Source organism: Gobio gobio (assembly GCF_949357685.1).
Source record: "Gobio gobio genome assembly, chromosome: 24".
NCBI classification, from domain to species: Eukaryota; Metazoa; Chordata; class Actinopteri; order Cypriniformes; family Gobionidae; genus Gobio; species Gobio gobio.
The window spans coordinates 11,062,992-11,082,039 of record NC_137120.1 but is presented as its reverse complement, the minus strand read 5'-3'; the positions used below and the strand labels follow the sequence as shown (position 1 = coordinate 11,082,039).

The 19,048-nt window shown below is 39.0% G+C and overlaps 1 protein-coding gene across 10 annotated transcripts in view; it reads left to right on the top strand.

Annotated features, from left to right (window-relative positions):
• LOC307120609 (uncharacterized protein) overlaps window positions 1–16,714 on the top strand; it is a 34,546-nt gene extending 17,832 nt beyond the window's left edge. For 2 of the 10 annotated variants that reach the window (XR_013815823.1, XR_013815824.1), the window contains exons 7-8: window positions 226–251; window positions 2,293–2,975. Coding sequence is in view for 6 of the 10 variants with exons in the window: in XM_079807726.1 (XP_079663852.1) it covers window positions 226–251; window positions 2,290–2,322 (59 nt within the window). In the remaining 4 variants the exon portion in view is untranslated. Of the gene's footprint in view, window positions 1–225; window positions 252–2,289; window positions 5,008–5,712; window positions 5,746–16,552 lie in introns of those variants that run through there. The other 8 variants (XM_079807730.1, XM_079807727.1, XM_079807731.1 and 5 more) reach the window with 7 other exon arrangements.
• Window positions 16,715–19,048: the final 2,334 nt, after the last annotated feature.

Here is a 19,048-nt window from a genome sequence, read left to right as displayed (position 1 = left end):
ACAAAATATACGGATTGGCTGTACACACGAAAACGCAAGTGTGTCGGTTTCAGATGTATCCACTCTGGGACCCGGTTTCAAAAAATATCGGTTTCAGGCTCCTTAAACGCCGGATCCGTGTGATACGATACAATTTTTTTATGTATACAGCTAAACGCGTCTCTGTGTGGATGGGGCCTTAGTTAATTACAATAAATACATATTGTGTTATTATTGTTCAAACAGGCATCAGGAAGAAGCAGAGTGATCAGGTGAGAAACCATGTGCACTAAATCTGTCTGCATGCAAAAAACCCCCCTGAATTTAAAAGTCAAGTTTTGTGTGTCCATAAGTTTTTCTTGTCCCTCCATTGACAGCTATGCAACTGACACTTTGACGCTTCATAACGTTCATAAAGAGATCGTAAAACTAATCCATATGAATTGAGCAGTGTAGTCCGAATTTTGTAAAGAGACACGATCGGATTATATGATGAACGGATTGAATTTAGGCTTTTATTCACGTATAAACGTTAATTAGCGAACATAAACAAAAGCTCAATTGAGCATGACGCACCACAACAAACCTCTTGCAGAAACTAGGGGTGTAACGGTACATAAAACTGACGGTTCGGTAGGCAACGTACCTCAGTTTTGAAGTCACGGTTCGGTACGAGTTCGGTACAGCAGTTTTACAAAATTGCTTTTTATTTATTTTTATTCAACAATGGTTTACTGAAAAAATTGTGTCTGTCCTTAAATTGATTCAATTATAAAACAGTTTTTTAAAGAAAATGCTGTAAACTTTATAAGGAGCCCTTACTTACATATTGCTATTAAAGATTAACAACAGAGCCCAAACTATTAGCCTAAATTCAGTTGCTATTTATTTTTAGATATAATCATCAACACTCATAACTCATAAGCTTCTCATAAGTTTTTGTATTAACTTCTAAATCTAATTATATTTTTTCCAATTTAATCTAATCATTTATACACAGTGTCTGTCATTTTCATGACAGTTTTATTTAAACATACATTAAATAAACAAGACATCACTAACAGGTTAAGTAGAATATAATGAATATATAGACTAATATAGTGCATATATTTAGTGAAAGAGTTCTTTTCTCTAGTGAACTAACAGCTGTGGACACTGAATGACTTCTGAGGTAACAGTTAAATGTGATGCTACGTGACATTGTTTACAAGCTTTCTGCGGTTTAAACACCGATTTAGCGATTACATGACATATTATACATTTCAGTAAGTTGTAATGTATCCCCAACATACCTTAAGAGATGTTACTTTATGTTTATTCTTTAGGAAGAGATGATCGCGTTCACTCGCGCGCTAGCGCTTGAAGTTGAACTGACACGTCTATAAACGGCTATACAGTCATATTAAAGAGCGTCAAAACGGCATTTATCGTTTGAATTTCATGATAAAATGGACTGAATACTTAATATGTTCGTATGGGAACTCGGATTGAAGTGTGTTCCGCGCTTTAAACAAGCCGACTGTTAACTGTTAAAGATTGCATTTGGAAACACGTATGCGCCGAACCGAAAGCCCTATACCGAAACGGTTCGGTACGAATACGTGCATCGTTACACCCCTGCAGAAACTGAAACGTGCTGCATAACACGAGAATGAACCTCATTGGTTCTTGCATGTCAAGGGAACATGCTTGACATACCAATTTTATGACATTTTATGACACAAACAAGACTTAAGCTAGATTAAAATGCATGTTTGAACTGTTTTAACTGAAAGCAACTTGTAGCTACTGACATATTTTAAAATGTCAACGCTATTGTTTTGTCTCAAGATGCACACCAGTAATGTGTTTTTCTAGTGTAGACTTATAAAAGCTACTTAAATGCCCTAATTGAACTAAAGCCCTGTCTTTGAAACAGGGCCTGCATCTCATTAACTAAGCATACATATGCACATTGTGTAAAATCTGTGTATGGGTGTTTTCTCAAAGAAATCTTGATTCACTAATAAAGTTTACACAAAAAATGTATTGTAAATTTACACACAAAAAAATATGTGGGAACAACCCATACAGCATGCAGTCGCTTATCTAGAATTCTCCAAATTCATTAACACAAGAATGAGATTAAAAACAAAGAATACAAATATGAATAATCCACACACTTACATTTGAGTTTAATATTTAAGTAAAGAAACCCTCTGTACATTCTGCAAAGATCAGGTAAAAGAAGAAGTATTTTTGCGTTTGTTCAACTGAATCACTAATCCTGTTCATTTCGTTTGCCTTTTGTGAATCTGTGTTTTCCCTCAGCAGAATGGTGAAAGTAAAACACTCGCCCCCTGAACAGACTGAGATTCTCTTGATGGATGCTGAAAGCAGAGGTGGACACTCCATTACTTGAGTAAAAGTATAAGTACTATTGGTTAAATATTACTCCATTACAAGTGAAAGTTGTAAAGATAGATTTTTACTGAAGTAAAAGTACAGAGGTACTTGCTTTTAAAAATACTTAAGTATCAAAAGTAAAAGTAAACGCATTATTTTATTATCGTTACATCATGGTGGTTTAAGCCAGTCATGCTCCATCTGACATGCTAGCATACCTTGAACTCATTTAAATACTTGTTTAAAAGTTACAAAGCTCATATCAAAGTCAAAATCATACTTTTGACTACAACATTTTAGGCATCTGAATTGTTTTAGTTTTAGTCTAGTTTTAATTGACTATAATAAGATTTTAGTAGATTCAATAGACTAAAATTCAGTACTTGTGGTCCGGCGTCTGAGAGGCTGCTTTCTGTGTGCGCTTTAGTGTTGTTGCACTTCTTCAGACTTATCCACGTCTGCTCTTCTGAATTTTAACTTTTAAGTATGGCCATGGTTGCGCGCACTGCGTCTGGGAACTGCCGCCTTCTATTTTGCCATCAATTGATTGGTGTTCGAAATCATTGAACTTCATGTGATCCTACAAGAGTGATTACTGAAAGGCTGTCTGCAAAAAAAAAAAAAAGAAATCCTGTTTCAAAGAAGAAAACAAATCATCCACTGACTTTCAAAGCCGCTACAACTTTCTACTTCGAGGGCCTTGATAAAAATGTAGTGGAGTAAAAAGTACAATATTTGTCTTTCAAATGTAGTGAAGTAAAAGTCGTAAGTTTCCAGAAACAATACTACTCGAGGAAAGTACAGATACTCAAAAAGTGTACTTAAGTACAGTATTTAAGTAAATGTACTTAGTTACTGTCCACCTCTGGCTGAAAGTATGAATCCAAAGTAACAGTGTGAAAAGGTGACAATTCACTCGTTCACATCATCCCTGAATATCATATCTCTGTCAGTTGTAAACATTAGTCAAGTCTTTCGTTGTTGTTGTTACAGTCACATGCATGTCAAATGGCATATAGTATTGTTGCTGGGTGTTATGCTGGGTGTTATGCTCAAGGTTCCGCAATACCCTGCTATTAAAAACGGTACAGTTCCACATTTTATCAGTACTTTAAGAATGACAGCATTTTAATAAGAGCTGTATTTCATAATTTGTGTCAGCTCTGCTTCTACTCACTGCATGGAGTAAAATATATCCGCTAAACAAAACTTCAACTAAACAAAGTAGTTAAACATCACTGCAATACAGTTACTGATTTTTAAATAAAAGCAACATGCAGCATATTATCAATGTTTCAGGAAGCACAGGCTCTACTCTCCAGGACATCTGTACCATTTGCTTCACAGGACATATATGAGCACTACATACGGTTTATCTGCTAGTGTGCTCTAACATGTAACTATGTCTCATCTGACAGCTTATAAACTGCACTGAATGGTGGTGAATAGAGATAAAGGGCCCTATTTTAACGATCTGAAACGCAAGTGTCAAAGCGTGAAGCGCAAGTAACTTTGTGGGCGGGTCTCGGCGCTGTTGTTATTTTCCCGGCGGGATAAATGGCTCTTGCACCCGGCGCAAATCTAAAATGGGTTGGTCTGAAGTAGCTTCATTATTCATAGGTGTGGTTTGGGCGTAACGTGAATAAACCAATCCGAGCGTCATCCAACATTTCCTTTAAAAGCAGGTGCGCAAGTTCCATTATGGATTGCTATTATTATGGCGTATTTACCAGGCGCACGCCAGGAGCAGTTCACAGCCGAGGAGACTGATGTTCTTGTAAGAGCAGTGAAAGACAGAGAAGTGAAGTTGTAATGTTGTACTTTATGGTAAAGGTGATTTCACAGTCTTTTTTTTTCAGTCTTTCAGTTTTTCAGTCGATTTTTTTTCCTGCTTCTTGACGGACAAGCCAATTTGTCAGATGTCCTTATATACATATATGTCTTGCCACTATTGGGCAAACAGGTCTTATCCTTAATTATTACAATTAGCCTGAATCATTTGTAAGCTAGATTTATGCCTATTTTTTCACATCTTCGTGGCACACCACAACGATTTCCGTCATCTCATGTGTTATTTTTTTTAGTGTAACAATTTATGATTTGCAAAAATAACTGTTGCATCTGTGTAGATTACATGAGCAAAGTGTATGCGCGTTGTGCACGCTATACATTATGGTCAAGCATGCGCCCTTAAAATAGCATAATGAACAACGCGCAACGCGCCACTGACTTTAGACTAGGTTTTTTCTGGTCAGTGGCGCAATTGTTTAATGGAACAGCAAAATAGCACCAGGGATTGTTTGCGCCGGAACACGCCTCCTTTTTTGCGCTGAACCGCCCAGGTAGCGCAAGTTCATTCACTAGTTTAGCGACGTGCTTCTGTGGAGGGAAAAGCGCGCTTTGCGCGGGTGCAAAATAGGAATGACACATGCGTCGGTGTACAAAGTCAATTGCGCTGGGTGCAAGATAGGGCCCAAAGTGTCCTAATGTACAATCTTGGTACTGTTGCATAAACATGCATTAATATATCCCCCTCTTGATCACCACCCATGTACATTATCTTTTGGTTTTCTGTACAATGTTGTTCCATTCAACTGTCTGTGTATTTAAACATGTAACTTAATAAATAACTTTGTCTGCTTTAAAGGCTTTGAGAGTCTTTCCTATTCCACTGATAATGTTGAAAGCTAAAGTGATTGTAACTTTCGTCATCTAAGTGTTCACGTTGAATCCTATCAGTTCTAAGAAATACTTTTCCCTTTAAAGAATAAGAGGTTGAAGAATAACAACAACTTTAATGGAGTCCGATTAATTATACCTATTGAAGTCAGATAAATAACTGATTTATGGACGTCATCCTTCAACAGATTTTTGCTCCGATTATTGGTTCAAAATAGCAGTGTATAGCTTCTAGCGTTACATTGAAGAATAACTTAATTTGAGACATGAATGGTACTTTTAGTGCATTTTGAATGTGAAATGAATTGCTGTGCCAAATTGAAAGTTGGTTAGGAGAACTGAGCTTTGAAAAAGTGACCTAAGTATTGAGAAATGTGTCCTAGTGATTGTAAAATAACTGTAAACCCATGCAAATATAGTGTTGGACGCACATCCTGATAGGTCACATATATAATATAGTCAGAACACCAGGAGGATAATAGTCTGTTTCCTGTTGAGCTCACAGTGATGATGCTGTTCTTCAAAAACACACCAGATGGAGCCATTTATCAGTTCAATCAAAATCAGCTGTTATTATCAATATCTAGCTGTTCAACTCGGTCCTTAGAAGTATAAACCCAGATATAAATATAAATATAAACCCAGTGTGTAATCAACTGTAATCAATAGGTCCTGGAACACCTAAAAGACTCTCTACCATCCACATTGGACTCACACCAGTTTGCCTACCGCAGCAATAGGAGCACAGAGGATGCCGTTTCCATGGCACTGCACTCTGTGCTCACTCACCTGGACAATAAAAACACTTACGCACGCATGCTGTTTGTTGACTTCAGCTCATCATTCAACACTGTCATCCCAACCAAGTTAATAGCCAAACTTGGAGACCTGGGCATCAACACTTCAATATGTAACTGGATTTTGGACTCCCTAACTGACAGACCCCAGAATGTTCGTTCAAGATTCACCTGCTCCACATCCATCACTCTTAACACTGGTGTACTACAGGGCTGTGTGCTAAGCCCGTTTCTCTACTCCCTCTTCACCGCCGACTGCAAGCCTGTGTATGGATCTAATTCTATCGTCAAGTTTGCGGACGACACTACGGTGATTGGGCTCATCAGCAACAACGATGAGACTGCCTATAGGGAGGAGATCCAGCACCTGGCCACATGGTGCACCGAAAATAACCTGCTCCTCAACACCACCAAAACGAAGGAGCTCATCGTGGACTTCAGGAAGGAGTCAAGAGGCACACCGACACCATCCACATCAATGGAATTGCTGTTGAACGTGACTCCAGTTTCAAGTTCCTGGGGATCCACATCTCGGCGGACATGTCGTGGACGACCAACACCTCCAGCCTGGTCAAGAAGGCTCACCAGCGCCTCTTCTTCCTGAGGACACTGAGGAAGAATCAGCTCTCCTCGGCTATCCTGGTGAACTTCTATCGCTGCGCAATAGAAAGCATCCTGACCAACTGTGTGGCAGTGTGGTATGGGAGCTGCTCTGTTGCGGAGCGCAAGGCACTGCAGCGGGTGGTGAAAACTGCCCAGCGCATCACAGGGACTCCACTACCTGCCATCGAGCACATCCAGAGGAAACGCTGTCTGCATCGAGCTCGCAGCATCCTCAAGGACTCCTCTCACCCAGCCCACAGACTGTTTTCTCTCCTGCCCTCCGGCAGGCGTTTCAGGATCCACCGGACCAGGACCAGCAGACTAAAGAACAGTTTTTTCCCCAGAGCTGTCTCTTTACTGAACTCAAACCCCCGCTGATCCACTTCCCTCATATACTGATAACTCTCCTACCTCACATCCGCCTTCACTTTGTTATTTGCACTACCGACTGTTTATTACAGTAACAACTGTTTACTTATTCATTTTGCACTACCATACCTTAACTGGATTATGCTAATTTGCATTGCTGACTGTTATTTACAGTACCTACTGTTTACATTTGCATTTTGCACCGTACTTCTAACTGTAATATGCAATCACTTTCCACTGCACTTTTACACTTTTTTTTTTTTTCGGATAGCTTCTGTCCATAATTTATTGCACTACCTTAATCCACTGCCATATTCCTCTTTTTAGCCTAACATATCATTGTATACCTCTATCTGTAAAATTCTGTTTATAGTAATAACCATCTGTAAATTATATTACATATCCACCTGTAAATTCTGTTTATAGTAATAACCATCTCTCTATTTATATATATATTTATATATACTCAGTACATATCCATGTCCTGCACTTATGCAAACGTTGTATATCCTGCACTTGCTGCTATTGCACTTCTGGTTAGACCTAAACTGCATTTCGTTGCCTTGTACTTGTACTTGTGTAATGACAATAAAGTTGAATCTAATCTAATCTAATCAAAACTGTCATTTGAAAAACATTTATATAATATACGTATATTAGATTGTGGAGCTGCTGATTCCTGGTTATGATACTAGATGTTGCTGTATGCATATAAACATCTCTACGGTGACAGGGAGGGGACATGTTTGGTTCAGTTAGTTTTGTCATGGCCACGATACACACACTCTAAAAAAAAAATCAGGTCTCCAATTGAAAATTTTCTAGTGAGCGATCACATCTAAAATTTTCAGTTGGCCAAATTGAATTTCTTGAATTTTAATTGAAATAAATTGCATCAATTCACAGAAATTCAATTTGGCCAACTGAAAAATTTAGATGTGATCGCTCACTAGAACATTTTCAATTGGAGCCCTGAATTTTTTTTACAATGCACCGATCAGGCATGATATCATGACCACCTTCCTAATATTGTGTTGGTCCCCCTTTTGCTGCCAAAACAGCCCTGGCCTGTTGAGGCATGGACTCTACTAGACCCCTTAAGGTGTGCTGTGGTATCTCTGGCACCAAGATGTTAGCAGCAGATCCTTTAAGCCCTGTAAGTTGTGAGGTGGGGATCGGACCTCCATGGATCGGACTTGTTTGCTCAGCACATCCCACAGATGCTCAGTTGGATAGGGATCTGGGGAATTTGGAGGCTAAGTCAACACCTCAAACTTGTGCCTGAACCATTTTTGCTTCGTGGCAGGGGGCGCATTATCTGCTGAAAGAGCCACAGCCACCAGGGAATATCGTTACATGGTCTGAAACAATGTTTAGGTAGGTGGTACGTGTCAAAGTAACATCCACATGGATGGCAGGACTCAATGTTTCCCAGCAGAACATTGCCCAAAGCATCACACTGCCTCCACCGGCTTGCCTACTTCCCATAGTGCATCCTGGTGCCATGTGTTCCCCAGGTAAGCGACGCGCACACACACCCAGCCATCCACGCGATGTAAAAGAAAATGCAATTCATCAGACCAGGCCACCTTCTTCCATTGCTTTGTGGTCCAGTTCAGATGCTCACGTGCCTAATGTTGGCAATTTGATCTACAGTAGCTTGTCTGTTTGATCGGACCACACGGGCCAGCCTTCGCTCCTTCGCTTCCTGCTTCTAACACATCAACTTTGAGGACAAAATGTTCACCTGCTGCCTAATATATCTCACCCACTAACAGGTGCCGTGATGAAGAGATCATCAGTGTTATTCACCTCACCTGTCACCTGTCATAATGTTATGCCTAATCTAGTGTATGTCAAATTATGTATTATACATACATAAACCTATATGATATATGGGATACATTTATATGTCAATGTATGGAATTTCTAATAGGTAAAATGTTTTACTTTATATGAGCAAATATTGCACACATTGATATTTCATATATGCACATATATTACATTTCCGTATGGGATTGTAACAAAGTTCTTACCATTGTCGAGTAAAAACAAGATTACCGACAGCAAATTAAAGAGAAGCTTCGTTTTCACCACTTTACCTCTCAGACAAATGAATGCAGATTCTGATTCATATTCAGTTCTTCTGATTTAATGGCACTGCAGTTCTTTCACTAGTTAAAATAATACTCCCTGGGAGCCTCCTTATGGAAGGTAGAGAAATGGCGACGTAGTTAAAGGGTTAATTCACACAAAAATTTAAATGTTGTCTTTTTTCTCACCCTCATGTTGTTCCAAACCTGAATTCACTAGTTTGTGTGCCCATATAATCTTAGTGAAAGTGGTAAACAGATTTGGCTTGCTGTCTGCTATAGAGGGGCTCGGAGAGGATATTATACCCGAGCTCCGATTGCCCCCCTATAACAGGCAAAATTGTACAAAAGGAGGAGCAGGGGAGGAGGAGGGATGCTGCAGGAACTAAAAATGGGAAGAGGTAAGCTTCTGGTTTTATACCTTGGTATTAATTGGAAGATTAGATGGGCGTACTCCTCCCGAAATTACGTTTAATAACTTCACTTGTTGTTCTAAAAGTATATATTTTGAAGAATGTTGGTAATCAGACAGTTGACGATAGCCGTTGACTTTCATAGTAGGAAAGAAAATACTATGAATGTCAGTGCCCTACTGTCAACTGTTACCAACATTCTTCAAAATATCTTCTTTTGTGTTCAACAGAACAAAGAAACTCATACAGGTTTGGAACAACACGAGGGTGAGGAAATTATGACAACATTTTTTGGTTCTAACTTATCATGTTCACTATTGAAATGTGCAACAAGGATTTTTTTCATGAAATTGTGAACAAAATATTTATTATATTTCCTGAAGTGGTGATCTCACCCCCAAGTTGGCATTTTTAGTAGCCTACATTTAAACCCACATGCCATGTTGTTCTCTTCTGTCTTGTTGGAAAGATGCAAACATGAGTTTACTAAACTTACTTCATGCAGAGCCTATTTCTCCACCCATCAGGTCAAACCACATTTTTGTACAGGTGTAGAGAGAGAGAGAGAGAAAGGGAGATATACACACACAGTCTGAATTTTGAGTCTTTAAGAGTCGAACTTGAAAAATGCTAAATTGATCTCTATACAATTTGGATAATTGGTAAAGATTGGATAACAATTCTGTAGCATTTCATGAATCCATATCTCACTTCAAACCCCTCAGAATGATTCTGCTGTGTCTGCTGGGATTTCTCAATAATACTTCAAATAAAACCAGTCCAAAATTGTTAAATACCTTGCTGAAAATAAAAACAGCAGTCCCCGATTACACACCTGGATCTGGTAAGAAAATTAAAAGACTTCTCCTGGCGACAGCTGCATACTCTGTGTGATCCTCGGGTGCATACTCTGTGTGATCCTCTTCTTTAACATTCTGTTAAATAAAAAAATAAATAAAAAAAAATCACACAAGATACTAAAATCTTTAAAAAATATATATATATATCCTATATATATATATATATATATGTCCTCTGTGTTTTTGCATCATTCATAAGTAAGGGAATTTCATTAAAATCAAATATTGACAATATTATCGTGAACTGCAGAGATTTAATGATTAACATAATACAAGCAGAATAGGAAAATATAAACAGCAATTAATGACAATTTTGTCAAGTATTTGGAAGACACATAAAAACAGAGCAGAAATTAATTTTGTTGTAATGCTGCAGATCCACTCCTCTTTCCATCGACACATTTTGACATAAGCTCTGTTTCCACCAAAATTAAGTCCCAGGAGCTCTTTTTCCCCCAGACCTGCTGTTGTCTGCGTTTCCATCACGGTCTAAAGTACCGTGAAGATTATTCCGCTGACGTAGGACTTCCCACTGGATTTCGTCCTCCGCAAGTAAGCTTAATAAAGCCTGAACCTCATCGTCGGTCCATCGGTTGTATTTTTTAAACTCCATTGTTGATTCGAATAGTAAACAACTCTTACTGCACGCACCACAACAGACTTTTAGGTTGAAATAAAATGCTGTGTGAGCTCAACCAATCAGCATGTTCAGAGCCCAAGTCCCACCCCGAAAGTTCCTGAACTTTGAAACAGTAACTTCATTTAGACCCTGGTTCCTGCAGTCAAAACACACAGATTACCACCCCAAAGTCTCTAGTTCCTGGGGAAAGTTCCTGCAGTGGAAACGCGGCTATAGATGGATAATTTATAGCTGACTGACTGAAATCAATAGAAATAATTCACTAAATACAGTGGAAAATATGGGTTTCACCTTGCTATAATAACAAAAAAAAAACATTTGTTTTTCGTATATTTCAAATTGAGAGAAAAATTGAGAGAAATAAATTCAGAACAGGGAATATTTTAATGTGCTTGATTTAGCCTAGACTGTTTGGACACAGCCTTTTGACATCAACAACAAAATATATGGAAAGCATCCTTACCTTTTAGAGGTTGATGAGCCTATTGTCCTATATTTTGCACAATTGGTTAATTGTATTTTATTCATTTTGCCCTGCTGTCTGTAACCCTCTTAGAACAGTCTGTGACCCTTTTCTTTGGTCATCTTCCTATCTTCCAGGATTCTAGAGATCTAGACTGCTTGTGCAAGTAATGTGGTCAATGTTTGTGGCATTAGTGATTAAAGGGTTAGTTCACCCAAAAATGAAAATTAGCTCATGATTTACTCACCCTCTTTTAGCGCAAGTCGACTTGCGTAACACTGACCGCCGGCAGCTAGTTATTTTAAAATATGGATATTTTTCTTACACAAACATGCCACTTCGCTTCAGAAGGCCTTTATTAACCCCCTGGAGCCGTGTGGAGCAGTTATATGATGGATAGATGCACTTTAATGACTTCAAAAATGACCCAACAAGTCACTGCCATTATAAAGCTGGGAAGAGCCAGGACATTTTTAATATAACAACGATTTTATTCATCTGAAAAAAGAATGTCATATACACCTAGGATGACTTGAGGGTGAGTAAATCATGGGCTAATTTTCATTTTTGGGTGAACTATCCCTTTAAGGCACTGAAGATGCTCCAGCGGCAGAGTAAATGTTGAAATAAATTTTTTTATGTGTTTTTTGAGTAAAGGGAAAGATTTACGTGTGTTTAAAGGACAACTCCTGTGAAAAATGAACCTAGGGGTAATTTACACAGGGTTACCGAATAGATCGTTCTCTGGGATGCGTTTTCATGAAAATCGAATATAAAGAGTTTTATCTCTAAAAACAGATTAGCTTATAATGCTAGTAAATGGGGCACAGAATAAGTAAAATTAAATCGCTAGTTAATACCACTAACAAGGCTCAAAATAGCCTCACACTAACACGGTAGCATAATGAGGGTCCCTACATGCAAACCGAAGCATTGAAAACTTTGTAAGTGTACAAACAGTTTAATAAGAAGATGCTTTATAAAGACAGAACATTATGCGTATACAGACAGGAGCCATCTTGGAAAACAGTCTCGACGAGTCGAGCCACGAACGCTGTGCTAAGTGAGCTGGTCGATAGGATTTATCGCAGCTTAGCACAGCGTTCGTGGCTCGACTTGTCGAGACTGTTTTCCAAGATGGCTTAGTGGTATTAACTAGCGATTTAATTTTACTTATTCTGTGCCCCATTTACTTGGTTATAAGCTAATCTGTTTTTAGAGATAAAACTCTTTACATTCGATTTTCATGAAAACGCATCCCAGAGAACGATCTACTCGGTAACCATGTGTTAATTACCCCTAGGTTTATTTTTAACCAGAGTTGTCCTTTAATGTGAAGATAAGTTGGAAATTTAGAAGAGTCTCCATTGTTTTTGTGTTGCTGCTAATCACGCTAAAGGGTGGAGCTTGTGCTCAGGTTGTAGGCTAGTAAGAGCAGTGAGTGTAAACCTCACTCCCCTGATCTCAAGAGGCGCTCTAGCGACTGACACTAGCGGCTGCGGCCCGTTACAATGACTATACTGTGTGTTGCATCACTATTAGTGAGAAAATGCTAAAGCTTGTACTGTCTTATCTTACTTGCTTATACCATACAATATATGTAAAATCAAGCAAAATTGTGTTTAGTATGATAACATGTGCTATTGTTGGCAAGCAACGGCGCAGGTTTGATTTTGACATTGGTTGGGACATACTGTACAAGCCACCTCCTTCCATTTTTGGACTTTAGACCACAAAACCATGACAAAGACCAAAAGAAAATAAGCCTGACCATGATATATTAAAATTATTTTTGTAACGGTCATGAAGTAATTTCAAATCCAAATGCATTACCTACTCAGACAGTATGCGATTTCAGATGCACTGTGTATGTCTTAAAGGTCCCGTTTTTCGTGTTTTTTTGAAGCTTTGATTGTGTTTACAGTGTGCAATATAACATGTGTTCATGTTTCGCATGTAAAAAAACACAGTATTTTTCACACAATTTACTTATCTGTATACCGCTGTTTTCACTGTCCTCAAAACGGCTTGAAAGATTTCCCTGTTCTATGAAGTCCCTCCTTCAGAAATACGTAACGAGTTCTGATTGGGCCAGCGGTTCCCGTGCTGTGATTCGACAGCAGCTTAGGGCACGCAGAGCGCACGTTACCGGAAAGGTCACGCCTCTCACCATAACGGGGATGCATGCGCTCAATGATCTCTAAGTACAGCGTCCCTGGGAAAGCCAAACAAAGGTGACTTGACTCCGGGATGAAAATAACAGCGTCTCGACGACATGGCAACAAACAAACTAAACGAACGCAACCGAACGCAACACTTCCTATTCTCCACGCGGGAGCAACAAGACCACGCCCCCTTTTTCGCGTGTTCTTGTGGGCGGAGGTTAGTCGACATACTGCTCTACTGACGTAATTAAAGCAGGAAATACCAGGATGTAGTCCTAACCAGCCGTTCGCTGTAGGCTTTGAAAGGGAACTTCTGTTTAATAAAATATCTCGCTTGGCATTGAACTTTGAGCTTTATAATTTTACAGGTATTATAAATGCTCTAACAGCAACATTACACACTAACTAAAGTTTGAAAAATGGGATCACGAAGAACAGGACCTTTAAGAAGTAATCTGGCCAACTATAGCAGTTGATCAAAGGTTAAGCAAAAGAAAAATCATGTGACTAACTTCAAAATGACTAAGCATTTTCCATAAAAAGTCACACATTCTTATTTCACTTTTGTTTTACATTTTACAGTAAATTCTAAGCTTCCCTTAAACACTCTTTCTGTCTCTTCTCAAAAACGGTCAGTGGTATGACAGTTACGTCTTCACAGGAAATAACAGCATTTGTGCCTCAGGTTAAGCTCTGGAAATAATAAGTGATGAGTGAGTGTATTGAGTATTGTGTGATGTGAGGCAGTGTTTCTTACTTCTGATGTGATTCCGAGAAACAGAACATACATTAGTAGTAAATGATCTTACCGATTTCTGTGCTTTGTGTTGGCAGAACGTTGGCTCTGTGTAAATTATCTCATCTTCACAAGTCTGAACTGTTTGAACAACAATAACAATACACTTAAATTTAGAAAAAAAATGCTTCTGAAATAAATGTTGTCAAACTTGACCAATTCGGTGTCACTGAGAACAAAAATGGTGCTTTTTTGTTTAGTTTTCAAGATATGCTATTGGGTCAGGCAATGTTTAACTTGGGAATGGCGGAGGACAAGAGAGTAATAAAGGGAAGGGATCTCAAGTTAAAGCAGAAATGACTAAAATACATCTTCGAATGGATCTATGAATAAATCTATGACTTGGTTTGGACAGTACTTGCTTTTAGGGGGAAACATTTATGATGCAAACTAAAGATGGTGTTGCATCGTTAATGATACACTATATTGCCAAAAGTATTGGGACACCCCTCCAAATCACTGAATCCAGGTTTTCCAATTTCTTCCATGGCCACAGGTGTATAAATCAAGCACTAGGCATGCAGACGCTTCTACAAACATTTGTAAAAGAATGGGTCACTCTCAGGAGCTCAGTGAATTCAAGCATAGTACCGTGATAGGTTGTCCATTCATGAAATTTCCTCACTGCTAAATATTCTACGGTCAACTGTAAGTGGTATTATAACAAAGTGGAAGCAATTGGGAACAACAACTCAGCCATGAAGTGGTAGGCCGCGTAAAATCAAAGAGCGGGACCAGCGCATGCTGAGGCGCACAGTGCGCAGAAGTCGCCAACTTTCTGCAGAGTCAAAAGCTACAGATCTCCAAACTTTGTGTGGCCTTCAGATTTGGTGGAGGGGGGATTATGGTGTGGGGTTGTTTTTCAGGGGTTGGGCTTGGCCCCTTAGTTCCCTTAATACCTAGACATTTTGGACAATTTCATGCTCCCAACTTTGTGGGAACGGTTTGGGGATGGCCCCTTCCTGTTCCAACATGACTGCGCACCAGTGCACAAAGTGTCGGTCCATAAAGACATGGATGAGTTTGGTGTGGAGGAACTTGACTGGCCTGCACAGAGTCCTAACCTCAACCCAATAGAACACGTTTGGGATGAATTCGAGAGGAGACTGCGAGCCAGGCCTTCTCATCCTACATCAGTGCCTGACCTCACAAATGCGCTTTTAGAAGAATGGTCAAAAATGACACAAAATAAACACACTCCTAAACCTTGTGGAAAGCCTTCCCAGACGAGTTGAAGCTGTTATAGCTGCAAAGAGTGGGCCAACTCCATATTAAACCCTAATGATTAAGAATGGGATGTCATTAAAGGGATAATTCACCCAAAAATGAAAATGTGATGTTTATCTGCTTACCCCCAGGGCATTCCAAGATGTAGGTGTCTCTGTTTTTTCAGTAGAACACAAATGAAGATTTTTAACTCCAACCGTTGAAGTATGCCAGTCGTATAATGCATGCCAATGGAAACATTTTAGAGTATGATAGCTATGGGAGTAAAAAAAAACATAGACATACGAATCCATATTAAACCCTGCGGCTCGTGACGATACATTGATGTCTTAAGACACGAAACGATCGGTTTGTGTGAGAAACCGAACAGTATTTATATCATTTTTTACCTCAAATACAACACTATGTTCAAAGCCGCGAGCACGGCATCACTTCCAGCGAGTGAGGTCAAATGTACACGATACGGCGTATCTCAATGAGATACAAGCGGCGGAAGTGATCTCTTGCGCGTATCTCTACGCCATATCGTGTACTTTGACCTCACTTACAGGCAGTGATGGCGCGGGACGGCTGATGTACATAGTGTTGTATTTGAGGTAAAAAATTATATAAATACTGTTCGGTTTCTCACACAAACCGATCGTTTCGTGTCTTAAGACGTCAATGTATCATCACGAGATGAAGGGTTTAATATGGATTCATATGTCTGTTTTTTTTACTCCCATAGCTCTCATACTCTAAAATGTTTCCATTGACATGCATTATACGACTGGCACAAAGAAACAAATACACCTACATCTTGGATGCCCTGGGGGTAAGCAAATGAACATCAAATTTTCATTTTTGGGTGAACTATCCCTTTAAAGTTCATGTGCATGTAAAGGCAGGCGTCCCAAAACTTTTGGCAATATAGTGTATGACCCATGCTATTGGTTTAATTGAGATGGCATTTCTGTGTTTGTATTTCCAGTGTGTTGTGATGCACTTTGAGAAGCGTGAAACATTTAGAGTATATTTATACTTGTTTAAAAGCAGTAGGTATAACTCTTGCCTCTTGGGTCTGTTTTTCTGTGTTTCCTGCAGATCCAGATCATCCCGACTGCAACAACAATCAACAGAGATCCAGCAGAGATCAGCACTATCAGAGAGACTGGTGGAGGAGAAGGAGATGGTCCGACAGGTTCTATAATGATAAAGAAAGAAGTGAATGTGTCAGTCTGATCTAAAATGGAAGACAGAGATCAGGTCAGTAAATAAACACATATATCAGCCGTGCTGCCGTACCTGCACATGTGTGGCAGAGTTGAGTGATGTTGGGATGTCTGGTCTGGTTGCTGATGGGATTGTTGAGCACACAGCTGTAGGTGTTTTTATCCTGATATTCCACCTCCAGAGGTAGAGAGAGACTGATGCTGAGATCAGACACACTGATGCTGGACAATAAACTGTTTCCTTTGTACCAGGAGAGAGTCACATGACCCACATTCACCACTGAACACACCAGTGAACAATTTGATGATGATGATGAAGATGAAGAACAATCTCTGCTGATGACAGGAACAGGCAGACGAGCTGAAATATAAATGGAAATAAGGACAAATCTAATCAAGGCTCTTAATTTCATTGAATTGAATGGTGATGACAGTGGGTGTGTCTGTGATTTATTGTTTCAATAAAATAAGAATATAAAGGGCCGAACAAAAGACGTCTCTTCTTACCATAGACAGTAACATTGAATATTTTTGATGTCATTTTTTCTCCAGTTATATCTAGTTGATAAACTCCAGCATGTTCAGTTGTGATGTTTGTGATGGTCAGAGATCCAGTTTGATCGTCCAGCTTCAGTCTGTCTCTGAATCTCCCATCAGGACTATCACATGTGGAGAAGTTTTTTTCTCTATTGATTTCAGCTATTAAAGTATTTTCGTCTCCAAATTTCCAGAGTAAATCATCATCTTCATGTATTTCAGTAAAATCAATGTTTAGAGTAACAGAATCTCCCCGCATTACTAACACTGACTCACCAAACACACCTGGAGAGCACGAAAGGGTTTTTGTCACAAGTTAAGGCAGTTGGTTTACAAAGCGTGAAATCATTTTAGTTTGTAACCTTTAAATGTGACTCAAATTCAAAGAGCAAACAAAAAGTGTGAAGTTATGTGTCAAGTTGCAAGTTTAATACATTTTATGAGATATTTAGATCAGTATAAAACTCACTGCTTCTGAACCCTTTAAAATGCACACAGGATTCCTCTGTTTATTTTTACTTAGACCTGAATCTTGGCTACAATAAGCAATATAAATGTGTATAACTTACCACCACACAAACAGAACGAAAAAAGCATGTGAATCATTTTCTTCAATAGCTGTGAAAAGTCTGATCAATAATGAGACAAACACAACAAAATGATTCATCTGGGTTGTGAATCCTCCCCCAAAAGAGTTTGAGGACCCTCCTAGTTTACACGCCCACACTCTGATGACATGTTGTGTGTTTAAGAATCAATGTCTGACTGTGATGTGAAAAGTATGGGAGACTGGAATATTGTGTAAATCTTTCAAAATGGCATTGGTAAAAAACAATCGGTCCCCTGCGGAAAAAGGGGAGCTATATATAAACATTTATATTGCTTATTATAGCCAAGATTAAGGGCTAAGTAAAAATAAACAGAGGAATCCTGAGTGCAATATAAATGTTTATAACTTACCAATACTCAAAGCTTCCATCCCGTGACCCTTGAACCAATCAACGTTAGCCATTTTAAAGGAACATCAAGGAGGCGAGGAAGATGCGGAGATGCACTATACAAAGTCTTTTGATGTTGAAAAACCCAACAGACGTAAAAACCACCTGCGAGTCACACCTGTCTTGAGTCCTCTCATGAGGGAGCCCGGAGACATATAAGGAGGAGCGACATCAGCATGCGATACTAATGATACAGCATATATTGGTTGCTTGTTTGTTTGTTGCAAAAATGTAAACTTAAGGGTGTGAGCCACGAGATCTTGTGATATTAAAACATGATGATATTTCTTGTCAGGGTAATTAAAGTTTAAAAATTATATTATTATTTAATTATAAAATATCATATCATCACGTGACACTGAAGACTGGAGTAATGATGATAAATTCAGCTTTGATCACAGGAATAAATATTATAGCGGTGAATGAGAGAATACATTAAATATATATATTTTTTGTGTCCCCATTTTAGATTTCACAACTTTCAAAAAGAGGGGAAAAATGGAGTGAGATCACTCCCATAGACAGTGGCTCAGTGGTTCATGTAGGTTGTCTACAAACCACCTGACCAAGTGCCGAGGTGTCCATGAGCAAGACACCTAACCCCAGCTGCTCCCGACGAGCTGGATGGCGCCTTGCTTGGCTGACACCGCCGTCGGTGTGTGAATGAGTGTATGAATGGGTGAATGTGAGGCAAATGTAAAGCGCTTTGGATGGCCGTAGGTCTGTTAAAAGCGATATATAAATCCAGTCCATTTACCATTTTTTACCATTTACCATAAAAAAACATTTTACAATATTTTCACAACAGCTATTAGAAATTGTATTAATATTTC